Source organism: Abramis brama, assembly GCF_963993115.1.
Source record: "Abramis brama genome assembly, chromosome: 19".
In the NCBI taxonomy this organism is placed as follows: domain Eukaryota; kingdom Metazoa; phylum Chordata; class Actinopteri; order Cypriniformes; family Leuciscidae; genus Abramis; species Abramis brama.
In genome coordinates this window covers 15,478,024-15,497,650 of record NC_139981.1, presented here as the reverse complement: position 1 = coordinate 15,497,650, position 19,627 = coordinate 15,478,024, and the positions used below count along the sequence as shown (strand labels likewise).

The window sequence follows — 19,627 nt, the reverse complement described above, 5'->3', positions numbered from 1 at the left end:
GTCTATGTTTTCAAGTATGACCAAGGCAGTGGATGAAAATAAGGAGATCCCTGACCTCTGGCCTTCTGTTATCTTACTGAAGTGACCTGTGGGTGTGTGGAAGTGTTGCTCAGTGCCCTGGGGAAGAGGATCGAGGCCTGCATGCTGTCTGGACCCATCAGAGATGCATTCACAGCTGAGAGAGAGAGAGAGAGAGAGAACGAGAGAGAACAACCCAGACATTGCCCATGGGGTAAGAAAGACTTCTAGGAAACCAGAGCAGGAGAGGAAGTGTGAGCATGCAAAATTAAGGTATACTTTAATTATGTAATATAAAAAATACCAGCTAATTGGAGAGAATTCAATGCTTTTTTAAAAGACATTACAAGCCTTGTCAAATTGTGTGTGTATGTATGTATGTGTATATATATATATATATATATATATATATATATATATAGCGTAGCATTAGTTCTGGCAGGTCACATTACGCATCAGCTGACTCTCAGCTGATCCACGTCTACCTATAGGATTACGACGCCTATCACATCATCCATATATAAGCTCCTTCACTATTATCAGCGAGTATCACGTTCCTCAGGAGCTAATTACCCTCCTCCATCCCCAGCTCCTCCTCTCGTCAGTCGTGATTTGGCATTCCTATTCCCCTTTGAATCAGACTAAATTCTCGAAATTGTGTTGTACATTAAAATATTGACATTAATGATATCTGCAATACATTCATGTTGGTTCTGTTCTGTTTACCCTAAGGGGGTTATTGCTGCTCTCCCTGCTCTTATCCATGCTAGGCTGCATGGATGCACAGGGAGTTCTTGCCCAGAACAGAACCATACCGCCAATCCAAACTGTATGCTAATTGTCAATCGTATTTGACGATAGTGGTCCTGACATAAATGTATTGCTGAACCTTGCTGAATATAAACATTAATTTCTTTCTTACTGACCCCAAACTTTGAAAGGTAGTGTGTATTTAATATTAGTATCGACCAGCCTACTACAGCTACATCTTATTAATTTCATAGTACTATATGTAAATACCTGAATTTCTTTACAATATTGTTATACAGTAAATTGCAATAGCATTTTACATAATTTATTCCAATAAATTATGCAATCCAATAACATATAATCTAGCTACATTGTTATATTAACTGCATAATTTCTGTGCACTCTTTCAGTTCCAATTAACTTTTTGTATTTTGTTGGCATGACAAAACTATAAAACGGTAATATATCAAATATAAAAATTAGTAAAAAATGTGAATGTTGAACAATCATCTTATTTATTAAAAATGAATAAATTATGAAGGTATCCAGTAATATGTTAAGGTATTAAAGGTAAGTTACAAAATAAATAACAATGCCAAGAGTTGTAAAAGCAATAGAAATTATAGATAGAATAGAAACACACAGGACAGGAGTACTGCATGTGTCTTGTGTTGGTCAGTGGTAGCCCTGCTGATACATGATAGAAGAGAGGAAGGACAGCAGGCAGAGTGAGTGTCTGACATGCCATTACTGCAGACAAGCCCATAACTCAACCTGATAAGTAAAAGCTTCTGATGACATGACCTCAAACAGGCCTTTAAGACAGAGAGAGGTCGCATGAGTCTAATGAACCAAACTTCATAGATTACATCACAATAGATGTAACACATGCACTAATTGCTGTTAGTTATTTCACCAACAAAACTGGTTTCACTGACATCACAGCATCCTGAATGAGAGTATTTAAAGCCTGTCAGTAAAGGTATAGTTAACCCCAAATTACCCCTAAAATTAGCCCATGATTTACTCAGCCTCAAGCCATCATAGGTGTATATGACTGTCTTATTTCAGACGAACAAAATCGGTGATATATTAAAAAATGTCCTGGCTCTTCCAAGCTTTATAATGGCAGTGAATGGAGGATGAGACTTTGAAGCCCCAAGTGCATCAATCTATCATAAAAGTAATCCATACGGCTCTGCGGGGGTTAATAAAGACCTTCTGAAGCGAAGCGATGCGTTTGTGTAAGAAAAATATCCATATTTAAAACTTAAAAAACTTAAATAACTAGCTTCCGGCAGACGTCCTACGCAAGTTGACTTACACGAAAAGAGTAACCCCTGACGCGATGTAGGAGTAGCGTAAGCTTCTTGTGGTTCAAACAAACAGGGCTGGGCAACAAACTCAAGCCCCTCTTCTCTTATATTGAAATCCTTCGACATTTCTCTTTAAAAAATTCTCTTTTTAGACTTCTAATTTGTGACCGGTGTTTGTTTTGCTCTATCCTCTGCTTCCGTGTTCGTCAATACGTCAGGGGTCACTCTTTCGCCGTAAATCGATTCGAGTCTGTCAAAGCTAGTTATTTTAGTTTATAAAGTTTAAATTATGGATCATTTTCCTTTATTAACCCCCTGGAGCCGTGTGGATTACGTTTAGGGTGGAAGGATGCACTTTTTTGGGCTTCAAAATCTCGTCCTCCATTCAAATTTTCAATATAACTCCGATTGTATTCGTCTGAAGAAGGAAGTCATATACGTCTAGGTGAACTAATAACCCTCTAAGTGCATATTTCCAATTCACTTTGTTAGTGGAAGTACAGTGTTCTTACCACTAGAGGGCAGATGAACATTTGTGGAAATTTGGTTTTGATAAATGATTTTCTTTTATCTCTTGCTCATATTTAAGATGGAAAATCACCACTGCATCATGTAATCTCATGGATATTAATGCACTTTTTGATTTTTTTTTTTCATAGTCATGTATATTCAAATGCTGCTTTTCACCGCTATAAATTTCATTTAGTCAAGATTTCATTTGCCTTCATACATAGCCTATATTTTACTATGCATGCTATTAATAATTTACATATGTGGTGATATCAGACTTCCAGTGCAATATAAGAGCTGCATATATGCATTTCCATGTATTCAGTGACTGCATCACATCATTATTGGAAACAAGGCCATGCAAATGTCTATGCAGTTGACATAGACTTTAAACTTTTATGATATTAGTGAGCTGGGATATGATTCAGATACACTTAATGCAGAATGAATTGAATACAGAATGACTGCATAGGCTATATTTATGTGACATACACTTTTGCTATGTCTGATTGAGGTTATATTGTGCATATTTATTCAATCAGTTAAACATAATGAAAGGTGTTTGTTTGCAGTTCTATTTCAAAATGTACATAATGCAAGAATAAATGAATATAAAAAAAAATTCTCCAGTAGAACAACCAGAGAGAAAAAAATGTAGTTGACCAAAATTAGTTTCAGAAGGATCTGTTATGTACAGTATCTCTTGGAAAGTCTTGGCTGTGTACATTAGCATTAGTTTTGTTAGTAACTTTGCTCGCCTGCCCGTCCAACTAGTGCTGTACAAAAGTATATTTTCTGTTTTAATTAAAGTATTCCTACATTAATGTGATAATACCATGTTCCAATTAATCCATGCTCCATGAGCTGTTTAGGTCAATTTTTTAAATTTAATTATTTGGTGCAATATATGCCTTTGATTTTAATGGTTATCCCTGGCATGTATATTTTTTAATAATATGTGCATTGTTTTGAATCTCTGTAGCATGTCAGGATGATGAATCACTTTGTTGAAAGTGAAGCTATTTGCACCTGTCTGTCTATTTCTGTTTTTGAGCCTGAAATGAAGCTTTATTAAGTTGGGCTGCTGCAAAAACACACAAGGTTTGTTACGATAAGGTGTTTCTTCAGTTGACACTTGTTGTTCACTTGGACAATTGATCTGTTTCATAGTTTGTGTTTCGTTGTTTCCTAACATAAAATCGAGCAAAGTAGCAACTGTTTAAACAGCTAAATAAGACAATTCATCACCTTTATTAAATAAAATATATTTTTTTCAATTGTTTAAACATTTTTAATTTTACAGTAATATTTAAAAATAGTTTTAAACTTTATTTCTAAAGCAGTAATATATATTTTAGAACAGAAATATTTTATTATTTTAAAACATATATGTATTATAAATTATTACTGTAGTTTTTTTACCATAACGTCACCTATGATTTTTCTCAGTTATTACAATTGCCCTCAAAAGATGCTTAAAGGATTTGCCATGTATCCTGCAACCTTATAAAGCAAAATGTATTGGTTTACTGAGAACCAGCTTGTGGGTTACAATCTTTTAAAGTTGCCATAGCATTGATGACATTGTAATGTTTCTTAAATTCAGTGGCATATTGGTTTGCAGCTGAAAGGAAGAACAAATAAACAGCAATAAGATGCAAGATGTTCACTTCCACAGGACATACGTTTATTATGAATTTACAGTGGATGTAAATGGAGTGTGCAGCAATGGTTCAGATGTACTTTATACAACAGAACGGCTCAGAATGAGACTACAGTATGCCAGACATCAATATAACATCCATTTGAACTCTGTCCTCCACAGGATGTATTCTTGCAGTCTTTCTGACAGATGTCCCCTCAGTCTCATGCCCTATTACTCAACAGCATGGGGCTCTTCAGTCTTTATGTTTAAGTGACTTTCCATCATCATTTGGGGAAGTCCTGCTTACTCAGTAGAAGCTTTGTGACATTAGATGGTGAGAGACAGCCATTAAAAAGATGCTGCATATGTTTTGGATGCGTAGATGCCTGCTATTGAGAATGGGGGCTAGTTGATACTGATTTTGTGGGGTATGTGGCGAAGTGTACCTTCCCTGTGCTTCCATCTGTCACACACTTTGACACTGAGATCTGTCTTAGAGAAGGCAAGACAATGAAAGACAATAATTAAACCTTCTTGGGAAGGTTGATACAGCACTGTGTGTTTGTGGGTGGGTGGGGGATTGGGGCTTGACACTTTCATTGTTGTCAGAAATGCAATATCCTGTCAGAGCCATGTGTTGGTGGCCAGTGTTAGCTTTAGATTATATTTTGCAGGGTATTTGAAAATGTTTATAGACGTTAAGGTTACCATCAATGACAATTTTACAATATTGTTGTTTTGTATTATTTATGCCACTGAATGTGAGTGGTTCCCTTAAAAAGTCATTCAAGCTACCATTAATGCATTTATAATCAGTGGAGCTGGGATAAACTCCAAAAAAAAAAAAAATTATATATATATATATATATATATACAGTGCAATGCATAAGTTAATACACCCATGCTAAAGTTGACTAAAAAGAGGAATAAAAAAATCATATTTTGGAAATTGAACTTAATGCCTTAATTTAAAAAATTAGGAAAAATCCAACCTTTAAGGACACCAATTTTCTTTGTGAATGAATAATGTATCGTAAATAAATAAATGTTCTTCCTTAAAATACATGGTGCATAAGTGTGTACACCCCTATGTTAAATTCCCATAGAGGCAGGCAGATTTTTATTTTTAAGTTTTTTTTTATTACTAATTTTTAGGATACTATGCATCCTGATAAAGTTCCCTTGGCCTTTGGAATTAAAATAGCCCCACATCATCACATAGCCTTCACCATACCTAGAGATTGGCATGGTTTTATTTCAGTTAGCCTAAAAGCTAGTTTGATTTGCATTGAGAGATGATCTTATGGAAAGTACCCCATGCCAATCTCTAGGTATGGTGAAGGCTATGTGATGATGTGGGGCTATTTTAATTCCAAAGGCCAAGGGAACTTTATCAGGATGCATAGTATCCTAAAAATTAATAAATAAAAAATACTTAAAAATAAAAATCTGCCTGCCTCTATGGGAATTTAACATAGGGGTGTACACACTTATGCACCATGTATTTTAAGGAAGAACATTTATTTATTTACGATACATTATTCATTCACAAAGAAAATTGGTGTCCTAAAAGGTTGGATTTTTCCTAATTTTTTAAATTAAGGCATTAAGTTCAATTTCCAAAATATGATTTTTTATTCCTCTTTTTAGTCAACTTTAGCATGGGTGTATTAACTTATGCATTGCACTGTATATATATATATATATATATATATATATATATTTATGGATTGTGTCCCTCTTGACAGCAAATAATGTTCCTGAGTTATCTCTGTTTTGTTGAACAGAACTGTTTAACATAACAATCAAGGTTATTAGTGATCTGATCTGTCTGTTATAACACTTTCATTCATTGCTGCTAATACATATGTTTATGTTTTTATGATACTTTTATTCAGCAAGGATAGATAAAATTGATCAAAAGTGACCCTAAAGACATTTATTATGTTACTGTAATGTATCATTTATAATGTCATTGTTCTTTTGAACTTTCTGTTCATAAAAGAATCCTGAAAAAAAAAATATATCACCGTTTCCACAAAATAATAAACGGGTTGTGCCGTTTTCAACATTGATAATAATAATAAAAAAAAAGTTTTTTGAGCAGCAAATCATCATATTAGAATGATTTCTGAAGGATCATGTGACACTGAAGACTGGAGTAATGATGCTGAAAATTCAGCTTTGTCATCACAGGAATAAATTCATTAAAAATCATTTAAATAGAAAACAGTTATTTTAAATTGTAATAATAATTCAATTACTGTTTTAACTGTATTTTTGATCAAATAAATACAGCCTTGGTGAGCATATATACTTCTTTCAAAAACATTAGAAAATCTTACCGACTCTAAACTTTTAAATGGTAGTCAAAGTAGTTTTTTAAAGTTCATCCAACTCAAGATGCTTTTTTTTTTTTTTTTTTTTTTTTTTGGTAGATATGCTACCCATGTCTTATTTTTCACAGATCAAAGCAATCTGAGTTTCCTTCCAAATCTCCGTTATGTCCCATCATTTATTTTTTTCTTTCAATGTTATGCATTTTAATTGTTTTAACCAATTATTTTTCATGGCTATATCATGCATTTGTACAATTTCTTACAATTCCGCCATCTTGTACAAATTCTTACTACTTCTCATGAGAATTGGTTAGACCTTAATCTCTGTACATCTGTATTATTGAGGACGCTATGCACGTATATTGATATTGCTGAAATTGCTGATCAATCATGATGGCTAAATTGTTGCACTCCCCAAACTGTTTTATTTGTGTTTTTTGTTACACTAACATTTTGTCACACTTTTTTTTTTTTTTTTTTGCAGCGTCAGCCCTGCAGTTTATTGCGAGTCGGAATAAAGCATTTCACTTCTGGCTTACTTTTCTCATCTCTCAATCTTGGTTCTGGCTCTGGCTATGGAGTCTCGTCAGTCTGTGGCAGGGCTGGCCCGAGCCAAGGAGCATCTTGCAGAGGGTAATCCATCTCCATCACTTAAATGATTATCCCCATTAATCTGGTGTAAACTAATAAAGTCAACTGTGGCACTGCTTGCCTGAACTTCATTAAGTCTTTAGTACGTTTAATATGTCTTAATGTCCTCAGCTCTCCTGCTGCTGCAGATCACCTGGCATGCCGGTCCCCAGAGAGCCGCCTGAGAGATTGAGGCCATTTGTGCCATGTTTTGTTTCCTTTATTTTCCTCGCTCTCGTTTTTCGAGTGATATAGTGTCTGTTGGTATGACATACAAAGAGCTAGACGGGGAAAGAAGGGTGGGAGAGAGGAAAAAAGAGAATGAGAGGAAGAGAAAGACATCAGTGCAAGAGATTTAATTTGCCCAGCCAGACCTCAGATGGGCCCCCGCAGTCAAGGGTTTAATTTGGCTTATCGCGTTATAAAAGACGACCCGGGCCCTGCAATCAATCATCGGCCTGTCAGCGGGAAAGGCAGTTGTTGTAAGCAGGTATGACTTCCCAACATGAGTCCGTTTTAATTGCTACCAAATTGACTGCTTTGTTGTTTTTTGGGGATGTACTAAAAGTTTGTTCAATTAAAGCCAACAAAAGCAGCTCATCATAATTATTGTTGTCCCCTGCCCTGCCCCCTTCTCATCCGAGGGGGCCGCTGGCGGTGGTTACGCAGCTATCATGGGTCATGTTGACATGTGAATGAAGAGTGCGTTTCCCCCGTAAGGCCGACGAGTGGCGCCTGCGCAATGTTAGGACCTGACACTGTTTACTGGGCTGAAGGATGTCAAGCTGCCTCTGACCATTACCCAGCTAAAGGGAGCATAACTCTCTCCCAGCTTCTTCTTGACTAAATAAGTGCTATCTCCAATAAATAAAAAGTTAAAGTGCAAGATGAATGCATCTGTATTGCTTATGGATAGACATTTATGTGACCTAATTCATCATGTCACTATTTTCTCTTTTCCAAGGTTGCAGTTTGCAGAGAAAAATGTCTTTCCAGGATGAATGGCTGCTGTTTTTGGAAGTATGCATTATTCAGGAAACCGAATCACAGAGGTATGTAAGAGTTTGAGCCACTGAATGCAAAAGCTCAACATTTCAGAAAGCACCACACATTGATTGTGGGATGGGAAAGAACGGTTTTCCATAATCCCACAAGACCCAAGTTAGCACATGTCTACAGCTTTCCATTTTGCTTGGATGGAGTCATCAATATAATGTGCTCGGTTGCTGGCGCTCTGATATTTATGGCTTTCGTACTACAGAGTTGAGCCCCTGTGTCTGGTGGAGTGAACATGAATGAGATAAAGCTCAATATGGTATTAAGCTTGAGATGATACTCAAGAGTGTTCACTGGAGAAACTTTTTGCCATGAGTCAAAGTAAAACATGATTATAATTTACTGGCATATAAAAGTATAGCAACATTCAAGAACTGATGTGGATCAGCAATGTGGATAAATAAGTCTATTACTAAATGAGCTACACATAGAGATTTATGAAAATACGTGAGACACGTGAGATTTATGATTCATAATGGAAGACGGCTTTCTTACCGTCCTTTCATGCCCAATTTCATCTACATAGGGCATTTGTATGTTTTAAAAAAAAATTCTAAATTAACTGGTACCATGTAAAGGAGAAAACTGTTCATTAAAATTAATAGTATTGCAATGGAAAGTATTTATTTAATCTGTTAAAATGTGTTAAACTACTGTTAAAATCTATTAATGGTACAATGATTTTTGGCACATATAAATGTAGTAGTCTATGAGTTACGAAGGAAAGTGTACACATTTTTGCAGATGCCCCCATTCACCATTATTGACTTCATGGAGTACTCTATGATTGAAACAGTTATTGAAGTTTTAGTCCCCTCTGTTTTGAGTTGTTGTGATAGCCCTCCTTAGATCTACCACCCTGAAAGAGTGCTTGTTTTCTTTTCTCCACCCAATTAGAGATGACCTTTGACCCCTGAGAGTGATGTCTGTCCTGCCGCGCTGTAAGGCTTAGATAAATGTCTCATATGCATTTCAGCCTGTTTTCTTTTCTGAGCCGTCTAATAGTCTGCGACTAAACTGTGAAAAATATAATGACGTTCATAATTATTCATTTGATGATATTAGAGCTTTAGATAGACAGAATACATTGCAAAGAATATCAACGTTTTGTTTTTTTTAAAGGAATTTTGAAGGGAGGGTCAATGTCAGTATTAAATAAGGGGCTGTTTACACAATGTTTTGGCCGTTCATTTACACGACAACAGTTTAAAAGTGGAAGTTTTCGTTATCGTCTCCATGTAAACTACAAAAACACGAATTTGTGCAAACGGTGACGTCATGCGCATTACGTGTTCGGTCTATAGACGCGTAGTGTTTCTTTACAAAGTGGCATCGCCAACTACTGGCCTGGCATGAACATTACAGGATTTTTAGTCGTTTTCGCATATCCGTGTGAACGGGAATCGCTTTGACAACATTGTCTGTATGCGAAAAGGAAAAACTTGTCCGTACATCGTTGTCGTGTAAACATACCGTCAGCGTATCAGCTGATGCCACATACCTTGCTGTTTGTGTGGGGGGTGGGGTATCATGGGAGATGCTAAGCTCTGGCCCACAGCCTCTTTCCGTCAAAGCAGATCATTAGGTGTGAGCTGAAGCCCCCGAGGCCTGTGCAGGCACCAGCTAGTCTGTGGCTGTGTTTCTGGCTTGTAGGTTTGGGCTGGTGGACCTGTTTGTTATGGTGTAGCGAGCTGCATAATTGGGACAAGGGGAGAGGGAACAAGGAGGAAAAGATAAACACAAAAACAGCCTACCTGTTGAAGGCACCGTGTGATGACAGATTATGATGCCTCTGGTTGCCTCTCGTGCTGCGCTGTTGATAATAAAGGAAATTAATGGCATTGTTTGGATAACTCCCTAATCTTTCAACATTTCGATACATATACATGTAGATATCGCAGTCAGGGATTTAATGAAAAAATATTGCCTGCTTTTCCCGCAATGTGATCATGAATATATGTATGAAAATCTCTTTATGTATTCAGAGTAGATGCTGCAGTGTTTGGAATATAATGAAGATAATGAAAAAGAAAAATTAGGTCACATATAATATGTAACTTTGATTAATGATGCCCTCCCTGCTTATTGTAAAATTGCTGGATTAATATCTATTCTTTTCCCACATGCTTTTCCCTCTCCTGTGCTCATTTCTTTATTCTTCCTCCTTTAAAAAAAAAAAAATTTAAACTAATTTTCTACTTTCTCTCCAACTTTTCTCTGTAATGCTTTTTCATTTTTCTTTATTTTTATAAAATGTTTATTAATTATTTAAAGGGATAGCTCACCCAAAAGTGAATATATTGAAAATATTTGGTCAAATTAAAGTATTTTTGAAGACAATATTTTGTAAATATTATAAATAATATTTATAATATATAATAAATAATATTTTGAAAACTATTTTCATTGTAGAAACTAAAACAAATCTTTTCAGAATCTTTTCTCTCGTGTTCAGCAGAATAAATAATTCCATACAGATTTAGAATAACATGAGGGTGAGTAAATAATGACAGAATTTCCATTTTTTGGTGAACTATCCCTTTAAGTAGACTACATTTTCATCTGTTGAGGTAATAATATGAAACAGTTCAAATCATACAAGAGGGAGACTGATGTTTTTATAATCAAAATATGCTTAGTTACCATGGATATTCAGTGGTACTAATGGTACAGACTGACTTCTAGAGAAGAGGGGTTTTTTTCTGTTTGGTCCGTGGAGCTTGGGAGGGGGAGCAATAGTGTTGATCTCACACGTAATGACCAGTAGCTGGTGGGATGAGTCCATCCATCTCTGTGAAGTAAACAGGTCCCAGCTGGGCTACTGCGTTCAGGATGGAAAAGGGAAGTGAGGCCGGCTTCAACAGCCTCCCTTAAATAAAACAGGCGACAGGATGCACCCACACTCAAGAGGACAGGCGCACCATCCAGTGACTTCCGCTGTCATGGGTGTCAAGTCCACTATTAGACCGCAGAGTGAATCCACATGGTGCCTGCCGTATGAAATGAGACTTCCCATGTGTTTGTGGGAGTAGGGATTCAAACAATAAATCTGTACTCCAATTCAACCTGTGAGCGATCTTCATGCCTCCAGCAATAAGCATTATGAAGGGCTGCGTTTACTAGTTTGTAAGTTGTGTTGTTATACAAGATTGAGTGTGAAAGTGGTCAAACATGAAAACGGACGAGATAGTTTGTATTTTAAGAGACGACGTATACAATCTCCAACATAACTTTTGTTGTAATACTAAATGGCACAGTGGCTAAATTGACCTTAATGTTTAATGATATAGCTTTGCCAAGTTATTGCACATACAAATTGCATTATATTGCATTACCAACAATACTTATAATATACATCCTAAGATTGTGCAGAAATTATTATTGATTAACTGTGATAATGATTTAATAACCTTATTAAAGAACATTGTTATTATTTGATGAAAGAAGTCATATTATATGTCTGAACACAGTCATAACATAACCTTGTTGTGACTTATTAAATTTGGTGTAGTGGCAAACAACCAGTTTAATAATTTGCCTTATTCAGTTGCAGAATAATTTGACTATAGGTCAACATTAGTCAAGTTATCCTCTCATTGCAAAAGCATTTAGTTTCTATCTCGACTGTAGGAAATATTGTAATGATGGGCAATTTGTCAAATAATTGTCCATACTATGTTTTGACAGACACATTATCCAGTAAAACAAGTCATTAGCATGGGAGACACAACAAGTTAATGGATGTCCTGTCCCTCAGCACCTCAGCAACTGATCTGGACAATTGTTAACCGGTGCTTGGTCATCATTTGCTTTTAGCAGACATATTCTGTCTCACCTTAGTGCGGCACCTTTCACATTTAAAAGAGGCCATACGCTTTGCTTGCACACTCCCTTGAGGAGCTGTCTTGGCTTCATACCATCATTTCAAATCATAGATCAAAAACCATAGAAACCATATTTTGAGAAAGAAAGCTTTTCGTTGCTTACTTGTTTTAGATGTATTTAAAAGTTTTATGGTGTATTGTGTATTTTTCATGTGGTTTATATAATGCATGCTTTTTCCTAGTATTTCCTTTTTAACAATACTGGCCAAAAAAAGAAAAGAAAAAAAAAGCCCAGTCCCTTCCCCTTTGACATAATGTATTAAGAAGCTGTATTTGCGGAGTTCATCAATCTATTTCAGAGGTTAAGGACAGTGAACCTGACCTTCCTCCAAAAATAAAAGCCCATTTCCCATATCACAGAACTGAGAACTGTAATTTTACAGTAGACCTAAATGTTAGTGAAGTTCAAATATCCAATGAATAGCTGCTTAATAGATTTACCTGGTATTTTTAAAGAGGACTGCATGAGATACTTTTTTGACATGAGTATTTATTTTGGTCATGCTGTTTTATGTTAGAGGTATAACCTTCAGACATTTCTCAAAAGATAAACTCCAAGATATACAGATTAACACACTGTCTACAGATTACTCTGTCTCTGTAATTGTATTTCAGATGTACAGCTAGTGAGCTAAATGAAAAACCAATCTGATGCTGCTATATTTCTGTTTTAATTTTTAGAAGGATGCTGTTGCAAAATGCATATAGAATATTTTGAAAATAGGAACATTACTTAAATATGAGATGTAAATGAAGCAGGGCTAAATTGTTTGCATGTCTTGATGAGAGTGCTTCATGAATGTAGATGTACTTGAAGCTGTCAGCAGCAGGGCTGTGCGCTCAGAGATGCAGCTGATGGAAGTGGCGCCAGTGAGCGCCGATGGATCAGATGTCCAGCATTACACAGGTAGACTGACGCACCACAGACAGTTCGAACGTGCTGGTAAATCGGGAACAAACTAGGGCTCACGTGATGCTGGGGGTCTTCTCCGAGGAAGCCAAAATAAAAGGTTAGGTTCAAATTATTAAAAAAAAAAAAAAAAAACCTTTAACACATTTCAGTAGCTAACTGTTAAAGAGAACGTTAATAATTGTAGCAAAGAAAGACAACCTCAACAAATCGCACACCAAAATATACTGACAAATTCATTTAAGATATCATTTCTAAATTCCTTTAAAATGCAATCTCTAATATCTGGTAATTCAAAGAAAGAATTGTGACAGACGGCTTAAATTGAATGTAAATCATTTCGATTCCAGTCACATTAATTTGCATCAGAGGAATGAAGTGTATATAGACGCGCAATAAATGACACTTTTCAAGTGGACCTTAGTATGTTGATAATACTAGGCTATAATAATCACCCAAATGAGTCCAGCACTTAACTTTTTATTTTTATTTTTTTTAATGTAAGGGAAATCAATCGTTTACCAGATGCAGTGCACATTAATGATGTATTTTTAAGCACCAGCACACTTAAAACTTATAATTAAGTCTACATCACTAAAAACAAAAAATGACAATGTTAGCGAAAATATATACACCATTATAAGCTACTTCATTAAACATTCATGTTGGTCATTTGGCCAGCATTAATCTGGAGCCCCATCAAATATTAATACTTAAATGCATCTTATACGTTAAATAATCACCACCTCCTTTCTTCCAGAAGAAATCGATAACCTGAAAGTGTTTGCTTTCCGTCTAATATCGCTTATTTATTTTGTTATTGTCTGATTTAGAAAGATGAATGCATACAAAATAAAATGAATAATTAAAACATAAGTTAACAGAACACACTGCAACGGATCAATGCATCTTGCCAAATGAATGTGGATAAATAAATTTGAACATTTAAAATAAATCATTTAAAATAGTTTGAAAACACATTTCATCCAGAATTTATCAGATAAGTCAGAATGATTGCTTTATTCAGATTTAATTTCAGAATGTAATGTAATATCGTTGACAGTATGGTTTTGATTATATTGTGTGATTTATCTGTCTCTAAAATACTGATTAACCACAGTAATTCATTTGAAATCTAAGAGTTCATGGTCGCGAAATATTGATCTGTTGTGAAAGGGACTCTCGCAAGTATTAAAAGTATCCAAACAGTATAGACTGCATATAGCCAAGATAATGTAATTGAAATGTTTGTTTCTTTTTATGTGTGTGTTGTTTAAAAAAAAAAAAAAAAAAAAGTTTTTTGGTTTAATAAATCTTCTCTTTTGAGTTGCCCTGTGCTGAAGAGGGAACTCCAGTGAGTTTCATTGAACAGAATCGTGGTGGATTCTTTAGCCAATTGGGTCTCTCACCCCAGAATTGGAGGCTTAATTTTACCCAGCCTCTTTGGCATTTTGATTGATGTTCCCGTGGCTCCATCCGGCAGGCTATAGCTATAAGGGTAAAGGGAGGCAGTAAAAAAGACAATCGTCTTCAGTCTTTCTCACACATGCAGTCAACGCTATTAGATAACGACAAACTGGACTAAACTGCGTTTTAGTTGCTGTATGATAACTGGGGTGACGTGGAGGATCCTGTAGGCTCGCAGGAGCGCGCGCCTCTCCACACCATGGATCATATGGGAGCGCATCTCCACCAGACGCACGCAGACACCATCAGTTTTGGGATCGATCAGATTCTTAACAATGCAGACCAGGGGAGCTGCATGATCTCCAACCCCAGAATGCAGGACATGGACTACGGTTTGGGCTGCATAGTCAGCACAGCCTACAATACCATGACTGGCAACTACGGCGTCAATAACTCGGCTGGATACAATGGAAACTCGTGCAGCGTTGGCTCCCTCAACGGCTCGTACAACATGAACTTGGGCGCGAATGTTAATGGGAATTGCCTTAATTCTTCGGGAGTGATTCGAGTTCCAGCGCACCGGCCGCTGAGCAGCGTTCACTCGTCCATTCCCACCAGCGCCTCTACGGTGCCAAGTATGGGAAGCATGGGCACCATTAACAACCTCACGGGATTAACGTTTCCATGGATGGAGAGTAACAGGAGATATACCAAAGAGAGATTTACAGGTAATAGAAATCAGGTGTTTATGCTTCATTGGATTTTTCGCTTTTACTCGAAAATACACTGTAAAATGTTTTCATCTTGTTGTAACAATCTCAGTATAGGCTAATCAAAGCGGTCGAAAAACTACACCTATTGCAGGTTGTAACTTTGTCACAACTTTTTCTTAAAATTTTAAGGAAGCAATTAGGCTACGCATGATTTGATCACGCAGCAAATGCACGGATTAATATAATCTATAATGACTTCATTGTTAAAGTCCCTCAATTACCCTAAATTTTTTACTATATTTCTGACAACAAGGACATTTTAGAAATTTCGATATAAAAATAGGCCTACTCGATATAAAGTTCAGTAAGCCACTGGTCTCGCGAATTAATAAACGAGTTATCGACTATTGCAAATTTAATGCAATAGGCCACAGAAAAATTAATATCCACAAATTGTTTCCCCTAAGGGGACGTATCAATAGTCGATATACACGTGTCAATAGTCGAGGCTAATGTTGATTTATAATGCCCGTAAATATAGCCTACATGGCCATTATTGTTTTAGCATTATTATGTAAAATAATTACACACTGATTACACACAAATTGTGAAAATGTACAGTTGTTACCTTAACGAGCTATTGATTTAACCCTCTTTGATTCAGGCAAATTAAAAAATTCTATTTTTGATCCTGATAAAATCACCTAGCCCAATTTAAATGAGGCACATCATTTTTGTTTGACAAAACATTTTACACTAACAGTGTTTTTTACATTTAACACACGTCACCAAAAAGATAGGATATTCCTGTCTGCTTGCTTGGCTGAACTTATTTGATATATTTCGTGATTGTTGCATGTTAAAGGACAAAAGTCGCCTTTCTCCTCTGGAAGTCTCATTTACTTCTCACTGCTTGGCTCTGGCGTTTTGCTGATTTCTTCCGCTTGCTTTCAATCTGTCTCTCAATATAGTGGCCCTCTCACCGTTCACTGTAACACGCCGTATAGGTCACCCGTATCAGAACCGAACCCCTCCGAAGAAGAAGAAGCCCCGGACGTCGTTCACGCGCCTCCAGATCTGTGAGCTGGAGAAACGCTTCCACCGTCAGAAGTATCTGGCGTCAGCTGAGAGGGCAGCCTTAGCGAAAGCACTTAAAATGACTGATGCGCAGGTCAAAACATGGTTCCAGAACAGAAGAACGAAATGGAGGTGAGCTTTTGTGATCTAATCATGGTTTTACACTCGCAAGTAATGCATTCTTTTTCGTCTAACCACTAAACTCAGTCGAGTATTTTGTTTTTAAAGCAGCCTACTCCATGAGGTCAGTTGGGTCAGTTCCATAATGCATTCCATAGGTGGTTTGTAAGGCCTGTTCATGCAGTTCACTCATTATCAAAGCAATCCAATCATAAGTAAATATTGAATTTGATCCATTTAAATTTGAGTGATCAATGACAATAGAATATGTCCTTTTTTCCCCCTCAAGACTTAATTATGGACTTCTAATGCATTTTTTACTCCAGCTCTTACTATTTTATACATTCTGTTAGACCTAGAACTTAATAGAAACAGACCTGAAAATGACAGAAATTATGCTCTCATTTTGTAACCAAATGTTGCTCTAAAGTCTTTTGTTTGTGTTAGGAGTTATTTAACTGCTGCTGAAGCTGGATAATTGATGTTATGATTATTTAATGTTCTAGGCTATAACAAAAATGATTTAATATTTAATTAAATATTATAACATGAAAAATTAATCTTATTGCGATTTGGCTAAATAAGCGTTCGACACTGACATCTGAGAACCTGCAATGTAATTTATATTGAATGATATTTATATATTATATAAAATATTTATACATTTCCAATTAATACATAGGCCTGAAGTATATAGCCTTAAAAAAAACTGAATTGTGCTATATTTTAAACTATAAGCTTTCCATGCACATAATCTGACTGAATTAATGACAAAAAATAATGCGTTTATGGGAACGTTTATGGATAAAGAAATAAAAGGGTGCGATTGACAACATGTAAGGACTGTCAGAATTATTTTGGGAAATCCACGTTGAGGTAGGCCTAATTATAATTAGAGTGATAATATTATTATTATTATTATTATTTTTTTATTTTATTATTCTTTGTAATTAAGATCCTATGTTCGTATTCTTTGGTTAAAATGACAATTTAGCCAAGCACTTACTAAAACAGCTATTATAATGACTGGAATCCGCGACTAAATAACTCCTGTGATCCACATTCACACAGGCGACAGACAGCAGAGGAGAGAGAAGCAGAGCGACAACAAGCGAACCGAATTCTTATGCAACTTCAGCAAGAAGCTTTTCAGAAGACTATAAACCAACCTGTTACTCCGGACCCAATCTGCCTTCACAACAGCTCTCTGTTCGCACTTCAGAACCTCCAGCCCTGGACTGAGAACACGGGGAAAATCAGTTGCGTTCCCAACACTGATTGAGATGGGCAGACATTTATGGACGTGGGATGTACAGAGGAATATCTCAACATCAGATTACTTTCTTCTTTTTAATGTAAAATTAGTCTTTCATTTGTAATATCCAACTTGTAAAAAATAATAATAATAGGCTACTTGATGCTCCCCGTTACAGTCGTGCAGAATAATGTTTTGTTTTGTTTTTAATGATTTTATCTGTTCGTTTTCAAAATGCAACAAACAATATGCAAAACATATAACATTCATTTTTATTTGTATATTTCCAATAGCATAACGTTTGTGGTAACACGTTTATAACTTTAGCTATTAATAAGTCTCAAAATATTATAAATAAAATAGGCTGTTAACACATAGAAACGAACGTACGAATCTTCGTAAAATTATGGGCTCCCAAAAGCATAATCCTAATTTAATTAGGTCTGCTATTAAAATTTTGAACTTTCCGGAAAATTATAACAAACTTAATAGAAGCCTTATCAAATTATCTTGCAATTAAAGCTATATTATCCACTGCATAAATTATTACTGAAAAACATCGTGACTGCCTTAAATATAGATTGGCCATATTGCCTAGATTTGCTCATCGATAGCTTTGCACATCAGAGTCAGAATCTTGCACAATGCATTACTGTCACCATTATGAAAGCACGTATAGGCTACTTTGTTAAAAAAGCAGACCACTGCTTGATTGTTGAATAACGCAACCTCTCTGTTGTAGTAGCCTATGGAAATACGGTAAGCAGCATCAGTATGATTAACAGGCTATCCTTGTTGTCATTGCCAGGATTAGACACAGATAGCCTACTAGCCTACGGCCTCGCTGTAGACTGAAAAGCGTGAAAAGAGTCGTGCGTATACGGACCTCCTTGCCATAATGACGGTGATTAAACCATATGGTAGGGGTGAATTTAGGATGAGTGGGACACTTTTGCCATTGAGATGACTTGGAAAAGGTGTCCCAATCAACCTGAATTCACCATATGTCTACTTGATGAAAAAGACACCGACTTTAGCGTGTAAAGGGTGCTCTAATGTTATGTGCACTTTTGCGAAAAGCATGTAAAAACAACGAACGTTCATCACTTCATAGGCTTCTTGGAGGAATGAGAATAGCTAAGGCCAATCAAGATTAATTCTCACTATTTGAACGAACTGTTTTCAATTGTAATCAGCCAATGAGCTGATAAACATAATTTTATGAATATGAAAGTTATTATAAAGTGTTACCAATTAATTTTTAGATAGGCTATCTTTTTTTAATTCTTCCCATAGGCTAATTGTAATATAGGCTACGCTTGCATAGAGGGATTGCATTTTTGCACGTTTGTTAACACTTTCATCAAATTCGTCCTGTGGGTTAAACATTAGGCTACAGGAAAAATGGGCCCATGAGTCTACATTAATGGGCCGGCTTTCATTCTTTATGCTTGTGATAACTAAGTGAGACTTATTTTTTCACCGTAGCCTATATGGTGAAGACGGAAGCGTGATATAAATTAAAGCACTTGATATGCAGAAATAAGCTGTTGCAACTTTCCAGAAAAATTATTCGTTGTCAAATATGCAATTCTTTTAACATTCTTTGTAGTGCATTTATGTTTTAGCTTTCTGGATATGTTCTCAGGAACCTACAGAAGCAGCCATTTATTTTGTTCAAATAGGCTCTAACTAGACGATACAAATGAAAGAGACAACGCCGAAATATCAATGTTCAGTAGCCTAACACATGTAGCTACACGTCCAGGCTACATTTTACGCATCCAACAGTTTCTCAAAGGCATCAACTTGGTAGCAATGTATGTTTATTCTTTTATATTGAAATATAAGCTTATGTGATACAAGATTTTTATTTGTCATTTTTTTTCTTCGAAGATGGCGTGACCTATAAAATCTATATTTTATTATAGCTTATGAATTAAATATCTGTCATGTCTCAGACTGGGTCTTTCTAACTTCGATTTGTTTAGCGCTTC

General features: G+C 36.0%; 1 protein-coding gene across 5 annotated transcripts; it reads left to right on the top strand.

Moving 5' to 3' along the window:
* Positions 1-7,062: 7,062 nt before the first annotated feature.
* Positions 7,063-19,592, top strand: tlx1 (T cell leukemia homeobox 1). 5 transcript variants are annotated; one of them, XM_084092703.1, is made up of 6 exons: positions 7,063-7,211; positions 8,173-8,260; positions 12,954-13,055; positions 14,656-15,193; positions 16,150-16,387; positions 17,447-19,592. In XM_084092703.1, the coding sequence occupies exons 3-6, from the start codon at positions 13,029-13,031 to the stop codon at positions 17,655-17,657; spliced, it is 1,014 nt and encodes a 337-aa protein (XP_083948829.1). In that variant the 5' UTR covers positions 7,063-7,211; positions 8,173-8,260; positions 12,954-13,028; the 3' UTR covers positions 17,658-19,592. The 5 variants fall into 5 exon arrangements, with proteins under 5 accessions (XP_083948829.1, XP_083948832.1, XP_083948828.1 ...); XM_084092706.1 differs by lacking the exon at positions 7,063-7,211 and adding an exon at positions 7,562-7,698 and having other exon boundaries at positions 16,186-16,387; XM_084092702.1 differs by lacking the exon at positions 7,063-7,211 and adding an exon at positions 7,562-7,698.
* Positions 19,593-19,627: the final 35 nt, after the last annotated feature.